General features: G+C 40.1%; 2 protein-coding genes across 3 annotated transcripts in view; one reads left to right on the top strand and one right to left on the bottom strand.

Moving 5' to 3' along the window:
• LOC137335175 (calcium-responsive transactivator-like) overlaps nt 1–10,022 on the bottom strand; it is a 65,481-nt gene extending 55,459 nt beyond the window's left edge. For both annotated transcript variants that reach the window (XM_068000359.1, XM_068000358.1), the window contains exons 1-2: nt 9,732–10,022; nt 5,326–5,402 (exon numbers count right to left, since the gene is read on the bottom strand). In XM_068000359.1, the coding sequence (XP_067856460.1) occupies nt 5,326–5,402; nt 9,732–9,800 (146 nt within the window). In that variant the 5' untranslated portion in view covers nt 9,801–10,022. The remainder of the gene's footprint in view (nt 1–5,325; nt 5,403–9,731) is intronic.
• A 39-nt stretch (nt 10,023–10,061) lies between these two features.
• On the top strand, nt 10,062–20,291 carry LOC137335176 (proteasome subunit alpha type-7-like). The gene is made up of 7 exons (XM_068000360.1): nt 10,062–10,394; nt 13,476–13,602; nt 16,611–16,735; nt 17,385–17,507; nt 17,980–18,099; nt 18,456–18,518; nt 20,086–20,291. Exons 1-7 carry the CDS (start codon nt 10,293–10,295, stop codon nt 20,173–20,175), a joined length of 750 nt encoding a protein of 249 aa, XP_067856461.1. The 5' UTR covers nt 10,062–10,292; the 3' UTR covers nt 20,176–20,291.
• The last annotated feature ends 6,396 nt before the right edge of the window (nt 20,292–26,687 follow it).

Below are 26,687 nucleotides of genomic sequence, written 5' to 3'. Positions count from 1 at the left end.
AGTTGTTTTTTAAAAAAATTAATGGAGAAATGCATTTAATGTAAATCTTTGCAATAATGATCAAGAATGGGAACGATAAACTCACATGTCTTTTCATTGGCTGGGTCTGGCCCAGACATACTGAAGTGTATCTAAAAAAATACCTCTGACTACTTTCAGGCTATCTCCTAATACAGGATCAATGCAAGTTATTAATTTATAGCTCAAATAGACATTAAAAGTGGCTTTTAGCCCCCTCCCCTGTCAGTTTCTAAATGTGGCTGTAGATGGCAGTCCCACATAGACCATTTATGTGAATGCATTATTAAGTAATCTTTTTTCTGCTCCATATTTTATTTAATTCATCATACCTACACTTGAGTGAATTATTTGGTAATAAATGGAGTAAAATAAATCAACCAAGCATGGTGAATTACAACGCAACACATCAGGAAAATGGTTTGATTTTCAAGTTGACCAAAAGAAACTAAAGTTAAAAGTTGATAATACCAAATATGGTCAAGTGTTGAATGAATCTATGGTCATGTGCTGAACTAATCACCAATTCCAGTAACAGGATACAATTTTTTTTTTAAAAAGTCATCCTCATTTTCCCAACCCTCCTCTTCCCCCCTTCCCTAACACACACTAAATCAGCCTCTGGATTTAAAATAGGAGGGGGTTAAATGACCATTATAAGGAGCTAGCACTGAACAGTGATCCAAAGACCATTGTTCTCCTACGTCAGATAGATATATAGACATGATCATAATACTAAGATGGCCAAGTGCTGCAACTGGAATGTGCACATCTTTATACAAATTAGGACATTTCCTAATATACCTTTTCCAGTTGCTCTTTCCTTCCAAAAGAAGATTAATGGCTTCATCAAGTAAAATGACTGTTAGTATTGGCAAGTGCAAATTGGTCACATTTAAATTTTGCTTCACAAGAGTACTTGGTTTTGATATAATTAATTAATAAGTATACTCTTGCTTAATGTTAAGACTAGTTTCTCCTCTTCCCCCTCCCAAAAAGATGTCCTTAAATTTCTGACAGTAAACTTGTTACAGTAAGGTGAACAAAATGATTGGTACAGTTTTCTTCTAGGAATCTGTGTTGATATTAGATTAGTTAACTTGGTGATTTCCCTTTTCATGTAAAGCATTACATTCATCAGATCTCATGGTCCAGAAGAGAGCCAAGGCTTGGGTGAACTTCTATGACAGATACACCTTCCCCACAGGATGCCCTTTGTATGTAGTGGCATGTCCCAGGAGAAAATAAGTCCTGAGCTGTGCCAAAATGAGGAACAGTGCTTGCAGCAGATGGTGGAGCAATAGTGCAAATCCTGCTCAGTGACTACATAGGCTAGTGACTGCACACAAGGTTGCCCAATGACAGCCTCCACTAAGCCAGGAAGAGAGCACTTCCATTACCCTATTACCTGGGCAAAATTTGAGCCAGAAACAAAAAAAAGGAATGACAAGATGGAATATAAGGACCAACCAGAAGCCAAAGACTTGAGAGCATAGTGTCACAAACCAGGCTTTAAAAATAAACAACTAAATCAATTGCCATGTGTGTGTTCTATTTAAGAATGGCTGAGAGTAGGGAAGAACTGCTCCCAAAATTCAGAGTAAATGGGAAGTTGTTGTGAATGGAGCCACAAACTACCATTCAGCTGTGAGAAGGCAAGTCAAAAATTATAATCAAATCTACAAATTCAATTAATTACTGTACTTTTGTATATCATTCTCAATTAACTTTTTTTCTATGTTGAATAGTTAAAAATTAAGTAACCCAATTTATACATAATGTATATATAATAAAAAACTTAATAGCTTGTGGTGTGAAAATAGTGCAGATGTGTGGTGACTTTTCAGATTTGATTCGGCCATAGATACTCACCACATTTTAATATACATTATGATTTTTCATTTGACTTTACAATAGTTTTAATGCTGTTTCACTGTCTTACAGTCTTCAATCAAATCTCCTTCAGTCAGGAGCCTAGGGCAAAATGTTTTGCAGACATTCCTAGGGGTAATGTCAAAGCAACTATCAATGACTGAGAGATATGCACTGTAGTATATGACAGATTTACCACCTAGATTTTACCCACCCTTTCAACATAAGGCACTTCATCTTGCGAACTAGCCATGTATGAATTTGCAAACACCTCACCTACAGCCTGTGCCTATGCTCATTGCAGTGCAGCTTGACAAGCTAGCTATGTATGAACTTGCAAACACGTCACCAATAGCAAATGCCCATGCTCATTGCAGTGCAGCTTAAAATCTGAGACTAGGGCCTTTGAAAATATAGAATTCATTTTAAATATCATTACTGACCTACAGTTAGTTATAGAAAGAGAAAAGTCCAGGGGAGAAATCCCCCCTTCCAAAGTACTCCCCAATATTACAGAGCATAATAATAGTATTTTGTTTGATGCATCAAATTAGCACAGAATTAAAATCAAGTCTCCTTCTCCTCGTCCCTTCCACCTGGCAAGGCTGCTCCAGTGACATCACTAATAAGAAACATCCCAGAGCATTTTTACAGGAACACTTCAAAATGGCTTAAGAGCTACTATGAACCCAGCTGATTTTGATATGCAGATTTCCCAACCAAATAGTTTCCTGGATCAGTTGACCGCAGTGCAGTTCCCTGGCCCTCTCCTCACTGTTTCCTATGCGGCCACTTTAGAAGACATTCGATTGGCAATGTTATCCAACTTGAGGGTCTCCATAGCAGTAAGAAAATTTTACATTTTTACAAAAATGTCAAAAAAAGTCTACTGAATCCATTATAGTAATCTAATACAATAATGAAGATGTACTTTGAACAAAAAGTATTTCTCCAGAGTTTCCTTCCCCTTTAATCATTTAAGGTCTGGTAATATATGGGCAACATTGCACTCAATGAATTACTCCCCAGCTGAAGTTGCTGCTCCCTGCTAAATGCTGACAGTTGCCGCTCCCATTATTTCATTAACCTTTGCTTCTGGTGTGGTAGTGAGAGAAAGACAGAAAATTGAATCATAGGAGTGGCTGGGTTGGACAGAATAAAAACTAAAAATACTAAGAACTAATATGAGCCCATAATAAAAGTGAGAGAGAAGAAACAAGGAGAGGAATGAAGAACAGAACAGAGCACAAAGAAATAAGTTATGCATAGAGAAAGATATTCAAGCTGACAAATGTAATGAAAGACAAAACAAACCAAGAAAAAAAAAAGTAAAAATAAGTACTTTGGGGGTTAGTTGAACTTCACATGCTAGGTAACGATACCTACCATCACATTTTACCAAAACCCTGATTATGTTTAATGAATTTTAAACACCCAAAAATACCAGATATTACATTCAGTGAATAAAATATCTGTTATTTAGTAATGCTGTGGGTTCTGTCACCTGATCCAATATACCTTCAGGTTCTAGATCATAAAGTTGGCAATACCATTTGCTGCACATCACAAAGCGCTATTGACATCAGTAAAGCCTTTGAAACAAAGAATGCTCCTACAATGGCAAGAAAAACTATTGGAATAAAAAAATCATTACCTGATGCAAATGTATTAATAAAGTGAACTTAAGGTAATAAATCACTTATGTCATCAGAACCCAGTGATTGCATTACATCTTGTAATGCATTTAGAAGTATCTATTATTCTCCATACAGGTACAAAAGTCAGCACACACTAAGTTTACAACATTCAACTGGATATGATTGGCCTTGTTACATTACTGTCAGAGGATAATGCACCAGTATTTTTCCCCATGCACAATGTACACTTCCATATGTCAATACAATTCTGCTAAATTAAATACAATGCAAGAATATAAATCATAAAGAGAGTCCTCCCATCAACACAGATGTGTTGAAGAAAACCAAATTCAGACAGACTATGCATCATGTCAACCATAATGCATGTGTAAATAGCCTAATTAACATTTTAATTTGTTTATAATCAGTTCCATAACAGTTTCAATTTTGCATGATGTAGAAAACCAATAATGGAATTTTTTGGGACTGCATTTTGTAGAACATAATGATCAGCAGGTTGTGTTTTTTTTTAAATGGAAATGGAGTTTGGGTCTGCTGCTGGCTCACCGTGTCCAGTGGAAGTTGCAAACTGCTTTACGGTTTATTTTACTATCGCAGAACATTGTACCATGCTTTCAATTTGTATGTTTTCACAAAATAAAAAGGTTAAATTATTTTTGGCTCTAGGATGCACTTTTCAAACCATAGGTTGCATTTAGGCAATACAGGTCTTGTACTAGTAACCAGATATCAGCACTAGTTCATGTCCAGTATAATAATCATGTGTAATATTCAGCCATTATTCAAAAGGTACAGAATACATACTTGGGAGGGAGTTACAATGGTGCAAGTCAATCATGGGACTCAGACATCACCACGAACCACAAAGTAAAATGCGAGTAGTGTATACAACCTCAAGACTCTATTACATGACAATAGAACACTCCCAGGTATCTTTTATAAGATAATCTTCTTAGGTTTTTCTTTTCAGATGGTGAGCTTTCCTGTTCAAGCTTGTACATCCCGTTTTCACAGCAGTCTTACACCCTTAGTGTCATGCAGCCTTATATCATAACAGGAAGTGAAAGCTTTACAAGAAAATACGTTGTCACTTGCCAGCAAAAGACATATTTACTGAATTATACATTGTGTTCGACAAAAATGGTCGCCATCCTGTATGTAACTACAGGCCTTAACATTTAAAAGCCATCAAGTCAGAGTTAAATCACAAACAAGGCTGTTAAATACACAAGAACTTACAAATTTGAGTAACATCACACCTTCCAATGCTGTTACAATATTAATCCACTAGCTATACCAATCACGTTAACAGATAAAGATATAAATATTTGCCAAATCAATCTATTACTTTAGGGTACACACCAAAAGATGTATAATAGTAGTACCATAAAAATATACTGGAAAGTTGAGCATTTATGTTGGACAAAGACCATCATATCAGGGCTGTAGTGGTCTTACAATGATCCCTAGGCCTCTGTCCCAGGTCTGGTATTTGTGTTGGTCTCTACTAATGAAATATTATTTTGAAAACACAACCATAAATTGACTACATTATAATATCGTCAGGCACATTCCCTCAATATCGAGCCTTTCCCTAAGCAACCTCACTCAATTCCTGCAACCTCTCATACATATAAATGTATGAAGGCCCTTTGTATTCACAAGTACAGAGATATGTACTCAAACGTTCTGCAGTGGTAGGGATGTTAACGGAGCCTGTAATTAACTTTGGCAACTTTATTTAAAACGGAGTTCAAATGACCAAAAAAAAACTTACTGAGAACATTCTGCAGTTTTGCCTTTACTCTGGTAATCCATGATACACTGTATCAAATGATTGTTTTCATCCAACATCTAAAATCAAAAATCATTAGAAAATATTAGTTACATAGAGGAGCCAGAAACCAAATGTTATAACCATGTTATTGCTAATTTAATACTGTTCACATTTAAATATTCACTTCACTGGAGTACAGTACTGATGAGCTATTAAAACTGAACATTCATGGTAAACACAAAGAATAATGTTAGCAGACTTGCCTGCAATTAGTAGCTAATTTTTAAACCACATGAATGCCACATTTTATAATGTTTGAGTTGCAGCTTAACAGTACTGCTACGACCGGTCCTGAAAACTAGCAAAAGACCCTTGGATACGGTGTCTATTTTGGTTTCCTGCTCATGAACAAAAACTAAAACTGTCTGTTTTAGCCTCAGGACACATATCACTGCAGAATTTTCAGATTGGACTGCTACTTCTGAGTTTAAAAGTGGTTTCTGGCCAAAAAAAGGATACTATTTCCTTTTGGCAGCCGACGCATCCTTGAGATGGTCACTTGAAATCAACTAATATATTTATCAGCCGTACCAAAATGCTTGTATTAAGTTCCATCTCAAAGTCTACAAAATGTAGGGGGTCATGGTTTTGAACATACTCATTGAATATCTGGTCCAAGTAACAATTCTTCATAATGGAAAAATGACATTCTCCTCTTCTGACATTGTACCAATTACCTGATTGAGTTCTTTGACGAAGTAACGGAGAGGGTTGATGATGGTAGTGAAGTAGACATTGTATATATGGACTTTCAAAAGGCATTTGATAAAGTACCACGTAACAGACTTATTCGGAAAATAGAAGCACATGGGATTAAAGGGACAGTGGTAACTTGGTACATAATTGGCTAAGGGATAGGAGGCACAGCGTAGTGTTGAACAGATGTTTTTCTGACTGGAGAGAAGTATGCAGTGGGGTCCCCTAGGGGTTGGTACTAGGACCATTATTTTTCTAGTTACACATAATTGACCTGGACTTGGGTATAGCGAGTACAATTTCAAAGTTTGCAGATGATACAAAACTTGGCAACATAGTAAATAGTGAGCAGCATAGTAGCAGACTTCAGGAGAACATAGACAAACTGGTGAAATGGGTAGACACATGTCAGATGCAATTTAATGCAGATAAGTGTGAAGTTGTGCACTTTGGGAGGAGCAACATGGAAAGGCAGTATAATCTAAAGAGTACTATTTTGAGGGGGGTGCAAGAGAAGAGGGACCTAGGGGTGCATATTTAAAAATCTTTGAAGGTGGCAGGGCAAGTTGATAAGGCAATTAAGAAAACGTATGAAATACTTGGCTTTGTAAATAGGGACATTGAATACAAAAACAAGGAAGTTATGCTAAACCTTTACAAACCACTGGTTAGACCTCAGCTAGAGTATGGTGTACAATTCTGGGCACCACACTCTAGGAAGGATGTCAAACCCTTGGAGAGAGTACAGAGGAGGTTTACCAGGAATGAGGGACCAGTTATGTGGAGAGATTAGAGAAGCTGGGATTGTTCTCCTTAGAGCAGAGAAGGTTAAGGGGAGACCTAACAGAGGTATTCAAAATTAGGAAGGGTTTTGATAGAACAAGTAGGGAGAAACTGTTTCCTCTGGCAAGTGGGTCAGTAACCAAAGGTCATAGATTTTAAATAATTGGCAAAAGAACTAGAGGGGAAATTAGGAGATTTTTTTTTCAACAGAGGGCTGTTAAGATCTGGAACACACTACCTGAAAGGAAGGTGGACTTTCAAAAGGCAATTGGACATGTACTTGAAGAGGACTAATTTGCAGGGTTATGGGGAAGAAGCTGGGATGTAGGACTAAGTCGGACAGCTCTTTCAAAGAGCTGGCACAGGCAAGATGGGCCGAATGGCCTCCTTCTGTGCTGGAAGATTCGAGACTGATTGAGGATTCTACTGCAGGGCTGGTTGACGACCAATCAGTTGGTCAATAGGAGTGAGCAAGTTTTGTTTTGTTTGGAGTTGCAAAATTTGTGCTGGAACAATCAATCATTTGGGAAGTATTGTATGTTATCTCCCAATCATGGTGCATATATTTTAGTGAAATCCAGTCATTGGTGACTCCACAAAACTAAAAAAAATATAAAAATGGCACCCTGTTGTAGAAGGTATGTACGTGTTAGTTATTCAGTACTTTGTGTTTCCAAGCTTTCATCCTACATAAATGCTAGTTATTTTCATTTCCTGTTTCCAGACACCAGTTTTCTATTTGAACATTAGTCAGCTCTTACAGTAAATTATTCTGTCCTCTGGCATGACTGTAAAATCAAATTGAGCACACTAAAATCCTACCGTTTCATTTTATACATTTACAGCATTTTTCTTCAGGAAAACTAGCATTTTAAGACCCTACATGTAAAACAGTTGCAAATAGCATGGGGCTGGTTGAGTGAAAAAAAATCAAGCAGCCACATGAAATTAATGGTTCAACTGCAGAAATAAAATGTGAGGAAACTTTACTGTAGTTTAGTTGCCTTAAGATTGTTTAATTTCTCAATTGTACAGGCAGCCTTTCCCCATACTCATCCAAGTGGTTGTCTATAAATTTGATATCAAACTTGCCATAGATATTTTTAAAAAGGGAATGAAATGGAGTATTCACCAGCCATATTTCAAAATGACTAAAGTTCCCATGTCATATCTATCTTATTGCAGCTGACCTCCTTAAAACTGTTTCTATTAATATACCCCTTCTCCCAGGAAAAGCAAGATGGCAGAAAGCTACAGAAAATGAGAAATTATGCAAATATTAACGCTGGTGACTACTTGACTAATTATGCATAAAAATATTTTGCACCCACAATGTAAAGGGAGATCAACATTTTTATTCTCCCATTTGATCTCTTTGTGCTCAGATATGTTGCAATTTGAAGGCACAGTCCGTCAAAAAATAATCAGTTCAATCCTACTACAGTCATATGGCATTAAATGATATTGATCTGATTTACCGGTTACACATTTTAGGGGCCAATCCGTGTTACGCAAATAATAAAACGCAGTTAACATGAGCGAGGTTGTTCTCATCGGCAGTGACAGAAACAGATGCGAAGTGGTGGTGTTTAGCAACAAAGCTCCCTGTCCATCGGATGGCAGCACGATGGTTTGCTGAGCCGGATGCTGATGAGGTGTTGATTGCTGTCTGCACTGACACCTTTTCTCTTCGCCATTATTAATCCGCTAAACTACCAACGTCCGTCCCCCAATCACCTCTTCCACGCCATCAATTCCCACCGATCAGCCCCAAATACCCGTCACAGAATTGAATGCTAAGCACCATCTGGATAAAAGTTTGGCGATTTTCAGCTCGATTTGGGGGGGGGGGGGGGGGGGGAGGGGCAATCAAAATCAAATGCTTGTGCGCCCACAATATCGTCATTCCCAGCTAACGGTTTGGGGGGGAAGCACCTGAGGTCTCAATGAGCTTTATTCAGTACTAGGAAAACGTCTTTTCTCCCTTTTAAAAACAAAACAACCCCATTTGCAAGAATTATTAAACTATTCAACGATTGCAAGTTTCAGTTCATTACTTAGTAAGGTCCATTACGTTTTCAGGTTATTTTGATAAAAACGAATGACCCAATTTGGAACCCAAAAAAAAAATGCACAACTGCGTTCACTGGTACCATTTTGACGTTTCCCATTCCTCACCAAAAGTAGCACTTTTATTAAAGAATTACTGATCGCATCGCTTAACCCGCTATTCATTTTATACGTTTCGAAAAATAAAAAAGACGACATTTATGCAGGGTTTTTTGGAATTACGTTTGTTTTCAGCAAACGTGCAAGAAAAATAAAATCACTTCAAGTGGTTTGTTGGCACTCATATTTCAATCCCTGCATTAAGTAACATTGGAGTGCACACAAGTAACTGCACATTTGTCGTTATTTTACATAAACGCACACGTTAAAAATAATTCACGTGTCAATAATAGAGGTGCAATGGTTTTAAGTAGATGTGGTCGGTGCTTTACAGAGGGTGAAAAAAATCTTATATTTTTTAATGAAATTATATATAGTGCACTGGCTCCTTAACCCCCGTTGCCCCATGTGTCTGCACTATCACACCTTGCTTTGTTCATAGCTTGGATTCTGCATTCACAATCCTGGAGGGAGAGAAGGGGGGGAAAAAATCACTACTGTCCCCAACCAGGATCTTCAAATGATCAAATCCCGCATTTCAAAATTGGGGGAGATGGCACATTTCTCACAAAGAATAAATAAATAAATGAAAATTAGGAAATTGCACTCACAAGGGGAGGAATTTTTTTTTTAAAATTGGGATTTGCAGATTTGCTACAAAGGATAACTAAATCAAATACAAATAATAAGACGTTTACCTTTTGAATGGTGGCTTGAGTGACCTCCCCTTTCCCCCGCTGGCGAGCTGATGCAAAGGCCACAGACATGATTTTTCTATTAGATTGCGATGTATTTAATTTAATTTAAATTCCCGGCGATCACTGACTGTCACTGAAGCAGAGGCAGCCCCGGTGACTGCGGATTCAGCGGCTGCAACTGGCAGGCACTGGGACTGGGACCGAGAGGTGCAGAGCAGCGACTGCAGCTGCGAAGGGTCTGGCTGTGGAGCGGCTGTTTAAAGGGACGGGGTCGGGGACATGAAGCTCCTCCTCCCTCCCCCCCCGCCGCAGCAGTGGTTGGCGCCGAAGCGGAAGGGGCGGGCGGGATGATTCGGCGTTTCTAGGGGTGGCCCGGCCCGGCCCCGAGCGCGGAGATTGTTGTCCTTGTTTCGCTTTCGCTCTCCGGGTCGGGCAGCTGCTGCTTGTTCGAGCTCCGATCCGCCTGCTCAGCCTCACTTTCCCCATTTCCAACCCCCCCCCCCCCCGCCCGCCCGCCCCCGGGGAAGGGAGAGAAAAAAAAAGACAAGACAAGACAAGACCATGAGCGCCAGCTACGACCGCGCCATCACCGTCTTCTCCCCGGACGGGCACCTCTTCCAGGTGGAGTACGCGCAGGAGGCGGTGAAGAAGGGCTCCACGGCGGTGAGTACTGGAAGAGGCCGAGGCCGAGGCCTTGGGAGGGAGGAAGGAAACTGAGACCCCACCTCGGGCTCCCTCACCCCCCCCTACTCCCCCATACGCGGATCCCTCACCCACACCCCCCCACACACACACACCCGGATCCCTCACCTACACCCCCCCACACACACACACCCGGATCCCTCACCTACACCCCCCCACACCCGGATCCCTCACCCCCCCCCCACACACACACACACCCGGAACCCACACCCGGATCCCTCACCCCCCCCACACACACACCCGGATCCCTCACCCCCCCACACACACACACCCGGATCCCTCACCCCCCCCACACCCGGATCCCTCACCCACCCCCCCACACACCCGGAACCCTCACCCACACCCCCCCCACACCCGGATCCCTCACCCACCCCCCCACACACCCGGAACCCTCACCCACACCCGGATCCCTCACCCACCCCCCACACACCCGGAACCCTCACCCACCCCCCACACACCCGGAACCCTCACCCACACCCCCCACACCCGGATCCCTCACCCAAACCCCCCCACACCCGGAACCCTCACCCACACACCCCCACACCCGGATCCCTCACCCACACCCCCCCCACACCCGGAACCCCCCCCCACATCCCTCACCCCCCCCCCCACACCCGGATCCCTCACCCCCCCCCCCCCACACCCGGATCCCTCACCCACCCCCACCCGGATCCCTCACCCACCCCCACCCGGATCCCTCACCCACCCCCACCCGGAACCCTTACCCACCCCCCCCCACACCCGGATCCCTCACCCACCCCCCCACACCCGGATCCCTTACCCACACCCGGATCCCTTACCCACACCCGGATCCCTTACCCACACCCGGATCCCTCACCCCACACCCGGATCCCTCACCCCCACCCGGAACCCTTACCCACCCCCCCACACAACCGGGATCCCCCCCCCCCCCCCCCCGTGAAACCCATAAGCTCCAACCCGGCCTTGGAGCCGCCTTCAAGAGGAAGTGCGACCCGATGCCGGGGAATCCCGGGCTCTGCTCTCGTGTCAGGCCAGGCCCAGGCTCGCTTTGGGCTCTTTTTAGTTTTGATTTCCTGCATCAGAAACAAGTTTTTAAAAAGTCTTCAGGAAAGAGTTATAACTCTTAATTTAAAACTGCAGAGTCACTGGGACTTCTGCGCACAGCTGTCAAATACCAGGGCAATGTTAATTGCGATTTATAGGATCCAAATGAAGTGACCGATTCATTGCAAACCCCATTAAAAGACCTGCAACTTTTATTGTTTTATTGTTAAGTTATATCCAAATGAGTCCCCACAACTCTGAGATGTGGCACATGCAACTCCTTGCAATGCCAAGGCTCCTCTGGTGGCCACTATCCAAACTGCATCTGCTATAATTATTTACAACCTTTGCTATTGGTTTTATTTCCGTTTTAGTGAGGATTGCAAAAAAAAAGCCTAATTTAGTTATAGTGCCTTTTAAAATTGTTTGGAAAGAAAAAACCGGATGTGATTCAGGGTTGAACATGGAGTGCTACAGAATGGTTCCCTCCAACTGAAGCAGTGTTATTATGCTTTAGTATTATGTGGTGGTAACGTGTATATTCCACACTATTTGTTCAGAGCTCATTCATAGTCAACAAAATGTTGTTCATAGGCAGGCAACAAAGTTAGTTGGAGTATACGGAGTGATCTCTTCCTCTTCTGCACCCCCACACGCCCACACGAAAACCTGATTCTGAATTAATTTACTTCTTTGTTGAGGCTGAATGGAATTCCGCCTCCTTTTAACAAAAATTGAGCACATCACTGTTTTAGCGTTAAAACGAGTATAATCAGTTTACATTTAATCATTAGAGGAGTTAGTAACTTAAAAAAAAATCAGTGTAAGAAGGTACGGCAAGCTAAATTAAGTCTATATGAGAAACTAGACTTCTGCAATAATCTTGCTTTGACAGATTTTGATGTAAGTCACCATTTTACATATACATTACAACATAGAAACAGACTGTTCGGTGGAACCAGCCAGTGTACACACGGCACAACTACACGACCAATAGCCCTAATCCCAAGTGCCTGACTTGGTAGGTACATTTATGGAAAATGGAGTTCCAAAGGTCTGGAGGTTTGACATTATGCTAGAAGCAACCATATTTAAATTGGAATGTTATCTGCAAACTGTCAAAGATTTTATAAAAAATGTAGCTATACTACTATTAGGACATTAATGTTTGTGTCAGATTATACCAGATATAATTGCAATAAGAAAAAAGAATGACTATCCTTAAGTTTTCTAGCATGTGTCCATATTGGAGGAAGAGATTAAATGCTTTCTGAATATAGAAGTCAGTTCTATCCCTTGACCACTTGTTTAGGAAGCTTAAAGAATGTCAGTAGATCAGAGAGACATTATCTTCTTTTAAGGACTGACAAGACAGAAAATTGTTTAGTCAAAGGGGAGCTTGCACAGTAATACCCTGGGCAGGTTCAGAATTGGGTACCAGAAATCAGTTATTCACCACATCATCAAATCTTGTCATATTGATTATACTGCTATTTGGGATCATGTGATGTGTACTACAATATAATCACTAGGTTTCCATCAGATTACAAGTCTATATTCTCAATGAATTCTTTGAGAGGTTCTTTTTCCCTCCTGTCTAACATATATTTCTTTTCTCCTCTCTGCAAAACATGGCAGTGTTTTTTTTGTATGTGTAAACATTCTAGAAATGTAAGTTAAATTCAACTTTGCTGTCAACTATAATAAATTCCAGTTCTTCTTTAGGGGTACTTTAATAAAACTTCAGCATCATGCTAAAATTGTAATGTAAACCCAGAGTGTCTCTTGATCCCTCTCAGGAGAGAAGCAGTGTGAATCCAGAGAAACAGTATAAACACTTAAATTTTAACTGTCACGATAGGAACTTTGCACATGCATGTAACCACTTGTCTCCTGTGAATGCAGCATTAAGAACTAAATTTAACTTTATACACATTGAATGCACACATCAGTGATACTGTACAATGACAAGAGAATGTTGTTTTGAGACTAATCCTTTAATAATTCATTTGACAGGTTGGTGTTCGAGGAAAAGGAATTGTTGTCCTTGGAGTGGAAAAGAAATCTGTAGCCAAATTACAGGATGAAAGAACTGTAAGGAAGATCTGTATACTGGATGACAATGTTTGCATGGCTTTTGCAGGTGAATATTAGTTCCTCCAGTGTTGAACATCTAGGATCATTTGAGACACTGGAATCTGGTTAAATATTTCAATGCAATTGTTTTTAAAAATCAGGATTAGCTATTTGCTTCGTGATCAATCTCTGCTCTATTAAATTAAGCTTATCTCAGCCAGGAAAACTGGCCTTTTGCCACGTAGCTAGGGAGGGAAGAGTAATGCGGAACAACTTAGTAAGTTAGGGATTTTAAGGCTCCAAATAGACAGAGCAGACAGATATGGACATATATTCGAGAAAGTGCCATAGATTTTCCAATGTGGTGCAGCGCTGGCAGATGTGAGACGGTGCGTACCTCCCCGTTGTAATTTCAGGGATTTTCTGGAGGGCGGAAAGTTCTGTGCCGCTGCAGAATTTGAAGTCCTCCAGCAGTTTCAAGAGGCAGGAACCTGAATGCAGCTGGAAAGTTATTATGGCATCAGAGGCCATTCAGAGCAAAGTTCAGCAAACTTCTCGAGGGTTGACTGGAGGGAAGGACTTTTTGGTTCTGCAGGAAGAAGGTCCTTCTGAAGAGCAACAGCAGCCAGATGGGGGGAGGTGGCTTTGGCTGTTAGTGGCATCTCTATGACCCCACGTACTACAGGGCAACTTAGGAAAATGTTTAATGACCTCACAAAAATGGGTAAAATAAGAGGACTCTTGAGGATCTCTGGGAATCCTGAGGTACCACGTTACCCATAAGCTCACTGGTAAGCCTCAGGATGCAGAATTCCTCCCTCCAATGCCACAAATCTCTGCAATCTTAGTATTTATATAGCCCTTCAACACATGGTCATAGTATCACACTTGACCCTTCATGCATCTGTCTAGAAAGTATGATAGCAGCATGTATACTCACCATTGCATATTGATACCTGTGTATCATTGCATATGCTACCATGAACATGTCTTTAACAGAGTTTGAGTACAGACGACTGTGACAGATTTTTTTTATTAGGCAGTGGTGTTGACAAAGGGCAGTTGGGTTATTTGGATGGAGGAAGTGGTGGAGTTTGGTTTTAGGGACTGATGAAAAATATTCAGGAGAAGCTGCCCTAATGAAGGTGCTTTTGATTTGGCTATAGGAATGGTGTTTTCCCCCTGCATCCTCTTGAACTCATCCCCAGGGCAACCAGGTACAGTGGGGGAGGGGGAGGGTTATGTTACAGTTGTCAGGATAGTCAGCACTGCAAATCCTTTATAGCTATTAATTGAGCTGCAAGAAATCACTGAGCAGGAAAAAGAAAACGAGAAGAAATAATGGAATTGAATACGTCACCAGCACTTAATTGCAACAATCACTGTGACAAATGGAAGTCACTTCTGCCCTGAATGAGTCCAACACCACTTTGTGCTTTTTTTTATATGGGTGAATTATACATTAGTTATATCAAATGGCATAATGATGGAAATAGTGACTCTGCCATTACATCCTCATTTAAATTTTGAAGTCAGGAACTGGATGGGCACTTTTTGCACCGTGTCAGTTAGACCAGGAAATTAAACACAGGCAAAAATGAGCAGTAGTGAAGTGGATGCATCCCTGAGCTAATTTCTGATCCTGCCTTTCAGAATTGTATTAAATTTTGGGTGAACAGGGGGCAAATTAACTAGGCTGAAACCTGAAACAGGTCAGGAAGTAATTCTTTATGCAGATCAACAACTGGAGTAGATTGTCATGAAGAGTGAGTGAGGCCAGAAGCACACAAGTCATTTTAAGAAAGAGTTAGATGGTGATGTTCTGGAAGGAGATCACATGGGTTGATCTCGTGTCAAAAAGGTCATTCAAGATTCCTGCACCTTCAAGTTATTGAGGCCACTGCTGGAAGGTGCACATGTTGACAGGATTGAGCTTGGTTGTGATTCTCTTCTTTTCTCCTCCACCACCACCCCCCAATCAATATTTGAATCACTTACTCACACTCGCTGTCCAGGCTCACATGAAGGGTGACCACCAGGTGTGGTATTGGGAGGGCTGCTGGCACCATTTGAACCATCCAGGCATAAGTTAGTGCCTTCAAGGGAAAATTAAAAAGTACAAGGATACCGCAATGAACCAGTGTTTCTGGAGATGGGGTTCAGGTGGTTGAAATATGATTTTTAAAAAGCAGTTCTCATACTCTTTGGGGAATGACTTCACAGTAAAAGGTATGTTTAAAAGGGAGTATTTTAAAGAGTAAAGTTTGCCCAGTTATTTTTGGAAGGAGAATAAGCATGTGAAGCAACATTGTAGTTAGATCATAAATTCAGGGCCTTACCTGACACCAGAACAAAATGGAGCAAGGCACCCTGGTAGAGTGAATTTCACTGCTTCACTGAGTTAGATCAGCTCTTCACCCAGATGATAAACTTGTGGAAGGTGAAGTAACATTGTTGGCAATGGATTTGAACCAACTAGCCATTTGGGTGTAGAATAAACACTGCAAAAGTAGTATTTTGCCCCATTTGGCGAGTTTATTTGTAAAAGATATTAACTTTAGTCAGCACCCACCAGTTTCTCAAACAATTGGGGCAGACTTTGTATTTTTAATCATGAGGTGGAGTAGATCTCTTGCAACACATTGCAGGAGAATTAAGAATTTGTGCAACTATCTTGAAACATAGGGGCAGATTTGATGGAAGATCCAAGTCTGAAAAGGGGATCTGTGGCTTGTCTATGATGCAGTGCTGTACACTAGCTTTAAAAAAACACCTGGAAGAATAAAAAAACAAGATTGATTCGTGGGGGAAGCCATATCAATTGGACTTGGTCCTGATCTCAAATTGAATGAGTTATAGTTTAAAACAAACAGAAAATGCTGGAAACCACCATGTTAGATAGCATCTGTAGAAGAAAAAAGCAAAGTTAATGTTTTGGGTGTGGACCCTTCATCAAAATCAAAACTGTGAGAGATCAGGATGGTGATTATTTTTTATTTTCTCATTGTTCAGACAGCACCATGAGAAAACCTAGTAGATAACTGTTGTATCTCAATATATTCTTTATGATGACAGGACTTACTGCTGATGCCAGGATAGTGATAAATAGGGCTCGGGTGGAGTGTCAGAGCCATAGACTCACTGTGGAGGACCCTGTCACAGTTGAATACATCACACGCTACATCGCCAGATTGAAACAGGTAAATTTTAAAGAGTTTTTTTTGTTGTAAGTGTATTCCATACATCAAATATCATACAGCTGCTTAAAAAGCTGCTGTGTTTAAGTGGACAAAAAAAATCTAGGAAATGTTTCTTAAACCTTGAGTCATTTGCAACCAAGTAGAGATCTGATGATTCACATTATTCTGCTTTGTCATAACTCGCAAAACTACAGCATTTGCAATAACCTAGATGCAATAAGCCAATCTGTACCACCCAACTAAAAATCAGTCTAATTCTGTTTGTGGATCATTTGCACCTTGCCATCAAGTCTAAGAGTTGGCTGTATTGTTTCCTTGGTTGCATTGTAGAATAGTTCAAATGGAATTTGATCAAAAGGTACAGCATGAGAAAGTTGTATGTTGGACCTATACTTGTCAGACTACCTACTTACCATAATTATTGTCCCAGGAATTTTAAACCCAAATTTCAGAGATTAAAATGTAGCATTGGAACTTTACATTACATAGTTCTCATATAGAACTTTGTACAGACAAGTGTACTCTGAGCTGCTTTGCTCTATTACTTAATTTATGTTACTAGACAAATCATTTTTAGTACAAAGAATGCTTTGAATTATCAGGAGTAGAATGTATAGTTGACTTGCATAGTTTTCTATCTCATTTACAGCGTTACACTCAAAGTAATGGGCGCAGACCATTTGGTATTTCTACACTGATTATGGGTTTTGACTTTGATGGAACTCCAAGACTGTACCAAACTGACCCATCAGGCACCTACCATGAATGGAAGGTAAGTAGTTTGCCAAGTTTAGTGACCCTAGTTTAATTATTGAATGAAGGTTGGCTCAGTTTTATTTTGTATTCATTGTTTATTAGCATAAGGCTCTTTGCAATTAAGCCAGAGGTCTTGCTTATGCTAACTTTACTATATTTCTTAACATACCAGATGGAGGACATTGTTGCTAGGGGCCTTCCAGCCACTAGAGAGGAATTCATTGCCATTAGTCTAGGCTGGATTCAAATTTGAGATGAAAGATTCGTATGCTAACCCACTACCCCATCCAGACCTCTAAGTGATTACTGTTTACTAACTAGAAGATAGAACGTCAAAGATGTAAATTTATTAGTCTTGCAAGTAGAGTGAATTATTTAGCTTAAGTTCTAAAGTTTGAACATTACAACAGTTTTACAATTAAGTATTGTCCTTCAAGAGTGAGAACTGTACAAATTGCACACTTTTATTCCATGTGTTTTGAATTTAGGCCAATGCCATAGGAAGAAGTGCAAAGACTGTCAGGGAATTCTTGGAGAAAAACTACACTGAAGAAGCTACTGCTACAGACAGTGGAGCCATAAAGCTCGCCATCAAGGCTTTGCTGGAGGTGAATTATTTCAGTAGAAATATAATGGCAAATGGGTTTCACTTTAAAAATAGCAGCCCAAGTAGTGTATAGTGACAACGATACCAGTACTACCACACTGTAAAATATGTATGTGATTAAACTTGTTCAGGAATTCATCTTAATGCAGTATTTGTATTCCTATTGATATGGGTTGCCCCCCCATCCCCAAACTCAATCCTGCTTTTCTTTGGTTTCAGGTGTGTGTTTTTTTTAAAAAGCTAGTGTATGGCACTGCATCGTATATTAGACTATTGTTCTAGATTTTTTTATGCCTAAATTATTTTAAAACCAAACGGGGGGAAAAAAATCTTACCTGTACCAAACTGTTTTGTTAGGTTGTACAGTCGGGTGGAAAACACATTGAACTAGCAGTGATGAAGCAGGAACAACTCTTAAGGGTAACATCTAATATTTATTGTCATCTGCATTGATTCTATGTGTCTTTTGTATGTTGAGCTGGTCAGCTTATTCCTTATTGATTAAATATTTAAATCTGTCTCTCCATTACTTTTGTTACATTAATAATTATGCAAAATCTTCCCCACTTTCAATTCACAAAATAAATTCTGATACAACTACTGTAATAGCTCCTGTCACCCCACTATACCCCTTAGTTATAATAAATCTAACAATTTTAGAAAAAAAATCACTTATCAATGCCATCTTCCAAGCACAACATTCACCGTCTCTCCCTCTTTGCCCCACCCCCACGGCAGACAAGAGTGAATGGGTCTCAATGCCTGGCTGATGCTTCAATTGTGAGCCAAACTAGTTCAGCCTCCAATTACAAATGTATGCATAAAGCTCAATTGTACTGATGCTTATCTGCTACAATCAAGTTAATTGACTAAATGCCCATAAGGTAATAAGGTCCCCCAGATTTTCCCACTGATATCCTGCAGCTGCCCTACAAGACTTCCCTTGCCCCTAGTTCCCATTCCCCAATTTACATTCCCACTCAAGTTGTCTTGTTCCTCATATGAACATTGCTCTTCCAGCCTCACTGCTTAGCCTCCTAAGCAAGGTGCTGCTGCAGATACAATTTTAAGCATAGACTCAGTCAGCATTAGTACCAGATCAGCTAATTTTATGAACATGGATCCCAGTGCATTTTTTTTTTAAAACAAGCAGAACATCACCTTAGAAGTTAGCTGACCACCACCCCCACCCCCCTGCTTTCTAGACATGGAGCCCATGTGCACACTTAAACTGCTGTTTATGATTCAATTCATTTTTGTGACAAAAAAAGGGTAAATATAAATAAAGCCACAATATTTGGAAATTTTCAGATTTCATGTTCATTTTTTGGTTCTTTATATTCCCTGGTCCTCAAATACAAGAGACCACATTTGAACAGCATAAACAATTCAAGTCCTATTTTTTTCTCTCCACCTCCTTTCAGCCTCCTCCTACATGTTGTACCAGTTCCCAGATGTACAAGTCATGGCCATGGCTTTGGCTCTGGATCTACATTAACAGGAAGAGTATCCAGCCCAGAGTACATGTATATCCCAGGCCAGAGCCACTAGTAGTTATTGCATGCAGCATCAACTCCCAGAAAACCCACCCAGGCTTGATTCCTCCCTGGGCAGCACCAGTACTCCCCTCCAGCTAATGCATAGTGGTAGACATCTGTTGTGTGCCCTGGCCTTTTTTTAAACTTAAGAATCAGGAGAGAGAAAGGCAAACAAATATAAAAAAAAGAGGGAAGCAAATAATTAGAAATTAGAATTGTGTTGCAGGAAGATAACTTTTTTGAGGAATACCACAGGACATCAACTAGTTTCTTAAATGACAACTTCTTAATTAATTCAAATTAGTGTATTTACAGAAATAAAATTAAAGTTACACTATTTCATAATTGCTTGCAATACCTGTTAGTGAATTATAAGATTTAGGCTTTTGCAGTTCTAATTTGGATAATGATGGTAAAGCTAAATTCTAAGTTTATCTTTGTTCTTGTAGATCTTAAGTCCTGAGGAAATTGAGAACTACGTTTCAGAAATTGAAAAAGAAAAGGAAGAAGCTGAAAAGAAGAAGGCAGTGAAGACCTAAAGCACCATTAATTGTACATGTTATGGTTTTTTGTTTCATAGTTTTTATCATTGGTAAAAGCTGAGCATTCCACATTTTACTAATCTGGAATAAATTGAAGAATTTTACATTGTGAAGCTACTGAATGTTTGACATTTTTTGTGTTGAAATCACTGACTGTGTTCCTTCAGAAATGTCACTTTCTGAAATGCTTGAGTTTCTCAACTCAGTGCTCACAGGCCAATCTGTTATGCTGTGAGGAAAGCACACAAGGTAGGTTTCGCTTAAAGAACAAAAATAACTGGTCTAACTTAGTTGCCCTAAAATAATGGATTAGTTTGATTAAAGTCAATGAATGAGGAAGACTATAATCCAAAGTCATGTACCTTCACTTAATTCAGATTTATCAGTCCTCAACTTCACTCATTGTTTGGACCTAAGTCTCAGTTTCTGAACTTTTTGTAGAGCTTATGCCTTGGTCTGATAGAAACACAGAAAATAGGAGCAAGAGTAGGCCATTCGGCCCTGCTCCACCATTCAAAATGATCATGGCTGATCATCTAACTCAGTACCCTGTTCCTGCTTTTTCCCCATATCCCTTTAGCATTAAGAAATATATCTATCTTGAATGCATCTAATGACTTGGCCTCCACTGCCTTCTGTGGTAGAGAATTCCACAGGTTCACCACCCTCAGTGAAGAAATTTCTCATCTCTGTTCTAAATGGCATACCCCGTATCCTGAGACTGTGACCTCTGGTTCTGGACTCCCCAGCCATCGGGAATATCCTCCCTGCATCTAGTCTGTCTAATCCTGTTAGAATTTTATGTTTTGATGAGATCACCTCATTCTTCTAAACTCTAGTGAATATAGGCCTAATCGACCCAACCTCTCCTCATAAGTCAGTCCTGCCATCCCAGGAATCAGTCTCGTAAACCTTTGTTGCACTCCCTCCATAGCAAGGACATCCTCAGATAAGGAGACCAAAACTGCACACCATACTCCAGATGTGGTCTCATTAAAGCCCTGTATAACTGCAGTAAGACATCCCTGCTCTTGTACTCAAATCCTCTTGCAATGAAGGCCAACATATCATTCACCTTCCTAACTGCTTGCTGCATCTGAGTGCTCTCTTTCAGCGACTGGTGTACAAGGACACCCAGGTCTCGTTGCACCTCCCCTTTTCCCAATCTATCACCATTCAGATAATAATCTGCCTTTCTGTTTTTACAACCAAAAGTGGATAATCTCATTTATCCACATTATACTGCATCTACCATGTTCTTGCCCACTCACCCAACTTGTCTAAATCACATTGGAACCTCTTTGCATTCTCCTCACAGCTCACATTCCACTCCAGCTTTGTGTCGTCTGCAAACTTGGAAATGTTACATTGATATATATTGTGAATAGCTGGGGCCCAAGCACTGATTCCTGCGGTACCCCATTAGTCACCGCCTGCCACCCGGAAAAAAACCTGTTTATTCCTACTCTGTTTCCTGTCTGTCAACCAATTCTCAATCTATGCCAGTATATTGTCAACCAATCCCCAATCTATGCCAGTATATTCCCCCCCAATCCCCAATCTATGCCAGTATATTCCCCCCCAATCTATGCCAGTATATTCCCCCCCCAATCCCATGTGCTTTAATTTTGCAAACTAACCTCTTGTGTGGGACCTTATCAAAAGCCTTCTGAAAATCCAAGTACACCACATCCTACTGGTTCTCCCCTATCTATTCTACTAGTTACATCCTCAAAAAACTCCAGTAGATTTGTTAAGCATGATTTCCCTTTCATAAACCTATGCTGACTTTGTCCAATCCTGTTAATGCCTCCCAATGTTCCCTTATCACATCTTTTATAATAGACATAAGCATTTTCCCCACTACTGATGTTAGGCTAACTGGTCTGTAATTCCCTGTTTTTTCTCCCCTTTTTTAAATAGTGGGGTTACATTTGCCACCCTCCAATCTGTAGGAACTGTTCAAGTCTATAGAATTTTGGAAGATGATCACCAATGTATCCACTATTTCCAAGGCCACTTCCTTTAGTACTCTGGGATGTGAATTATCAGGCCCTGGGGCTTGTCAGCCTTTAGCCCCATTAATTTCCCTAGCACTTTTTTTTTAAACTAATACTGGTTTCCTTCAGTTCCTCCCTCACTAGACCCTTGGTTCCCTAACATTTCTGGCAGGTTATTTGTGTCCTCCTTTGTGAAGATAGAACCAAAGTATATGTTTAATTGTTCTGCCATTTCTTTGTTCTCCATTATAATTTCCCCCATTTCTGACTCAGGGACCTATATTTATCTTCACTAATCTTTTTCTCAACATATTTATAGAAGTTTTTATGCTCCCTGCTAGTCTACTCTCAGTTGAAAATTTTCCCCTCTTAATCAATTGCTTTGTCCTCCTTTGCTGAATTCTAAACTTCTCCCAATCCTCAGGCTTGCTGCTTTTTCTGGCAATTTTATGTCTCCTCTTTGGATCTAATACTATCCCTAATTTCTTTGTAAGTCACTGTTGAGCCACCTTTCCTGTTTTATTTTTGCACCAGACAGAAATTAATAATTTGATTCCTGCACACATTCTTTAAATATTAGCCATTGCCTATCCACTGTCATCCCTTTTAGTAAAGCTCCCCAATCTAGCACCTCATACTTTTGTAATTTCCTTTATTTGGATTCAGAACCCTTGTTTCGAATTCAACTACTTCACTCTCCATCTTAATGAGGAATTCTATCATGCTCTGCCCTAAAATTCAATTTGCCAGTCTAGGTAACTATTGCCTCAAGATAAATCTTTACATATGCTCATTACTAAGCAGTGTATACCTAAATATACCTAAATAAGTAGTTTAAGATTTCATGGTTGAATTGGCAAGCCTTTTTCCATCAGGAAACAAAAAGTTTATGCCACTTGTTATATGGTCACTTGGGTCAATATCTGCAAGACATCAATCCCCTGATCATCACTGCCTGGACCTGTTTATACAGATATTTTTTTAAAATTGTTTTTTTTCAGGGCAACTTTAGTACTTAACTATAGTTACCCCACCAGCAGTGAACAAGAACATGAAAAATTGTCACCTATCAGTTAGTATTAATTATTGGGCCAGAATTTGCTGTAGCAGGGCATCTAACAGCAGTTGCCCTTAGTTAGACTTGCCCCTGCACCCTTCAGCTCAAAAACATTTTGCCCATAAAATTGATGAAAGTGTGAGCTGATAACAGCACAGAGAGGGGAACCGGACTGCAGCGGTTCAAGAAGGTGGCTCACCACGACCTTCGAGGGCAATTAGGGATGGGCAATAAATGCTGGCCTCGCCAGCGACGCCCACATCCCGTGAACAAATAAAAAAAAAACAGGCATCTGGGACCTGAGTGAACAGCGTAGAAGGAAATAGGGTATTTCCTTAACCAATGAGATTTAAGGATTGGGAAATAAAACTTGGAGGACTGAGAAGGAAGTGAATTCACCCCCTTTAATTCACATGTCAAATCAGGTACAGAAAGAGGGAAAGAAAAAGATTGTATTGAGAGAAAAGAAAAAAGTTAACATTTAAAATGACATTTTTAAAATCTCCCTGAAATATTCAAAACCTGAAGGAATGAGACACCACACTTGAAATAGTTAATGTTCAGTGGTGTTGATTGGCAGTAATTAACAATTGTTAAAAGGGTACTTATGCTAATTACTAGCCCTAAATATCTGCAGTGGGTTTAGTTTGTATCTACCATGCAAATAGCCACTTTAATGACATTGTGCATTTCAATGCTAAGGCAGACAACAAAATGCCATTTATCGTGAAGCTAATGGAGCAGTGCAACTTGGACAGCAATGTTTGGATATTCACATTTAACCATACATCTGCTCCTCGCCTGAAGTTGCTGTACCATTCACGCATAAATAACGGTGAGTGCCATTAGCCTCAATGTTTTTGACAGCAAATTCTGGCCCATCAGAATGTAATTTATCTGCCACAAAGATATAGACCAGTGTTTAATAGTAGGGTTGGTGTGGTATCAACACAAGAGCTGGAAGGGCAGCAGTTCAACTGTGTATCAATTATTTTCTTCTGAAAAATAGGATCTTTTATTTTTTTATTTGATTATGTAAGATGCTACTACATGGAATTAAGGGGAATATAGCCTCATAGAAATATGCTTGGAGGGTAGGGATAAAAGGTGCTTTTTTCCTCTAACGGGAATGTTGTGGTCTTCATTGGGGCCCTCATTTAATATATGATTTAATGCCCATCCCTAGTTGCCTTGGAGATGGAGAGTCACCCTAAGCCAATGCAATCCATATGGTAAAGGTGCTCCCATAATGCTGTTAGTTAGGGATTAACAATTTTCTCAGGGGGCAACTAAGAGTCAACAATGTTGGTGTGGGACTGGAGTCACCTGTAGACCAGTGTAACAGCAGGTTTCCTTCCCTAAAAAAGGGAATTAGTGAAGCAGAGATTTTATGACAGACAATCAGACAGCTTCATGGTAATTTTTCCTATTACTGATTTTTTTTTTAAAACTTAGATTCTTTATAAACTGAATTCAAATTCTTAAACTGCCATTTTGGGATTTGAACTCATTCTCTGCATTACTAGTGCAATGATACAGCTAACGACCAGTCTATCAGTAGAGCCTTAATAACTCACTGCATTTAATTCATTGTATGTGAAGAATGACATTTGTGCAGTGATAAAAGCACTATATGAATGCAAGAGTTTCTCAAAGAAGGACAACCTTCAAGGGAAGGTATCAACAGGTACAACTGTGGCATGGTCTACAGGAGCATAAACAAGGGCTGAGAAATGTTGGGTATTAAGTGTAATCTGACGTGTATGTTGACATTACACTGTCCTGGTTATACACTAACATTCCATTAGGTGTTTGCCTCACTATATGGACATTGAAATAGATGTCACGGGTTTGCAGTAAGCAGCTGAGCTGAAAGGTCCTAGGTTCATTCCTTGGTCCTTGAGTTAGGAGATCTCATCCAGAATGGTGGTAAGGTTCCCACACTTGGTTATCCAGCAACTCAGGTACAAGGGGTGGAAACTCCTTCCCTCAATGACATTAGTGAAGCAGTTGGGTTTTTACAAAAATCCAGTAGCTTTCATGGTCATTTTTTCTGGCACCAGCCCATAATTGCCAGATTTATTAAATAGAATTTGAATTCATTACCTACAAGTTTACTTACAAGCTATTCCAAGTTTACAGGCAGCTGAGGCATAAAAAAAAAATCTAAAACTCAATTTAAGCTATTCAGTAAAAATTGATCTAATGGTCCTATTTAGAATAAGTGTGTGCTCACGGCTAGAAGCACTTTGGTGCTGAACTCAAAACTGTAGCCTAAGATAAAATCAAGCCCAGAGCACAGGGGTTAAAGTGTTGGTCAGAAAATAGATTGGGGTTGGGGTGGAGGTGGAAGAGAGAGAAAGGAGGACAAGATCTCTGGTGCAATGGTATGCCAATGGCAGCTTCAGCAAGAGCTATAATTCTAGCTTGGGAAGATAGAGGGGAAAAATTTAAAACCAAGTAAACTGAGGAAAAAGGTTTTTGGAAGAGAGTGATCAACCAAATACCAGTATTTTCACTTTAACCAAATGCTGCAAAGTCACCATAGAAGGTAGAACAAAAGTAATTGAGAATGGGAGGTTTTGAGGAAACAATTTGCATCTGAAACAACTTTTGTAAATTAATTGGCAATTACACTAATCTGAGGCCCTGCATCACTCAATTAGAAAAATGGGCTATGTGTTTACCTCATGTCCTATAATAGCACTTCAGTAAGTTTTCTGGTTTATAAAAATCACCTGAATCTGTAGTTATGTTACCACAGCATTTCAGATTGAATTAAGGGGGAAAAAAACTTATTTTTCATCCAAAACACATTTTTTGGGCTGAAGTTCATAACTCAAGGGGAGCATCAACCCATGAAAGTAACTAACTTAAATTAAATTAAGGAACTCTCCAAAATGAAGGGAGTAACCTATTATTGTAAGCCAAAAACTAATTTACTGAGCCATGAAGATGTAGACTTCTTGCCTTGGGTTTGGTTTCACTAGCAAAGCATAGAACTGATTCAGTTATTTAAAATTAAAAGTCAACATGCAAGGAGATAGTCTGTGAGGCAATGGGGCTGGATAGAACTGAGGGCCACCCACATACTGAGAAAAGAGGGACTGAGGTTGGATGTTCAGAAGTTTTCTCTTAAGGTGAGACACCATTGGAACAGAACTGTGGATGTGGTTAGGAGGACCAGCTCTGCAGTCTGTCAAGTTGGTGTTAAAATGCATTTTTTGGAAAACAAGGTGATCACAGCATATGGAAGACAAGGCCATTTACCCTGAGGAAAGACTAACAGGTTTTGGGCTTCCTGGGGCTTGACTGTTTACCAAAAATCTCCCTCCAATTCAAAAGGTTGAGGGTTACTAAATTAGCTATAGGTCGCTCTGCCACCTGTAAGACGGTGTGGGGTGGGGTAGGGGGCTAGTTCATGGGGACGACATCCAACAAAAAGTGAGCCG

This window comes from Heptranchias perlo, chromosome 19, assembly GCF_035084215.1.
Source record: "Heptranchias perlo isolate sHepPer1 chromosome 19, sHepPer1.hap1, whole genome shotgun sequence".
Lineage (NCBI taxonomy): Eukaryota > Metazoa > Chordata > Chondrichthyes > Hexanchiformes > Hexanchidae > Heptranchias > Heptranchias perlo.
The sequence above is the reverse complement of the archived record's forward strand: the minus strand, read 5'-3'. Positions and strand labels throughout refer to the sequence as shown.

Excerpts from the sequence above, each read along its gene's own strand:
- LOC137335176 (XM_068000360.1), top strand. The coding sequence starts at position 10,293 with ATGAGCGCCAGCTACGACCGCGCCATCACCGTCTTCTCCCCGGACGGG. Across the intron at positions 10,395-13,475 it reads TGAAGAAGGGCTCCACGGCG|GTTGGTGTTCGAGGAAAAGG; the intron begins GTGAGTACTGGA and ends TTCATTTGACAG. Across the intron at positions 13,603-16,610 it reads TGTTTGCATGGCTTTTGCAG|GACTTACTGCTGATGCCAGG; the intron begins GTGAATATTAGT and ends TTATGATGACAG.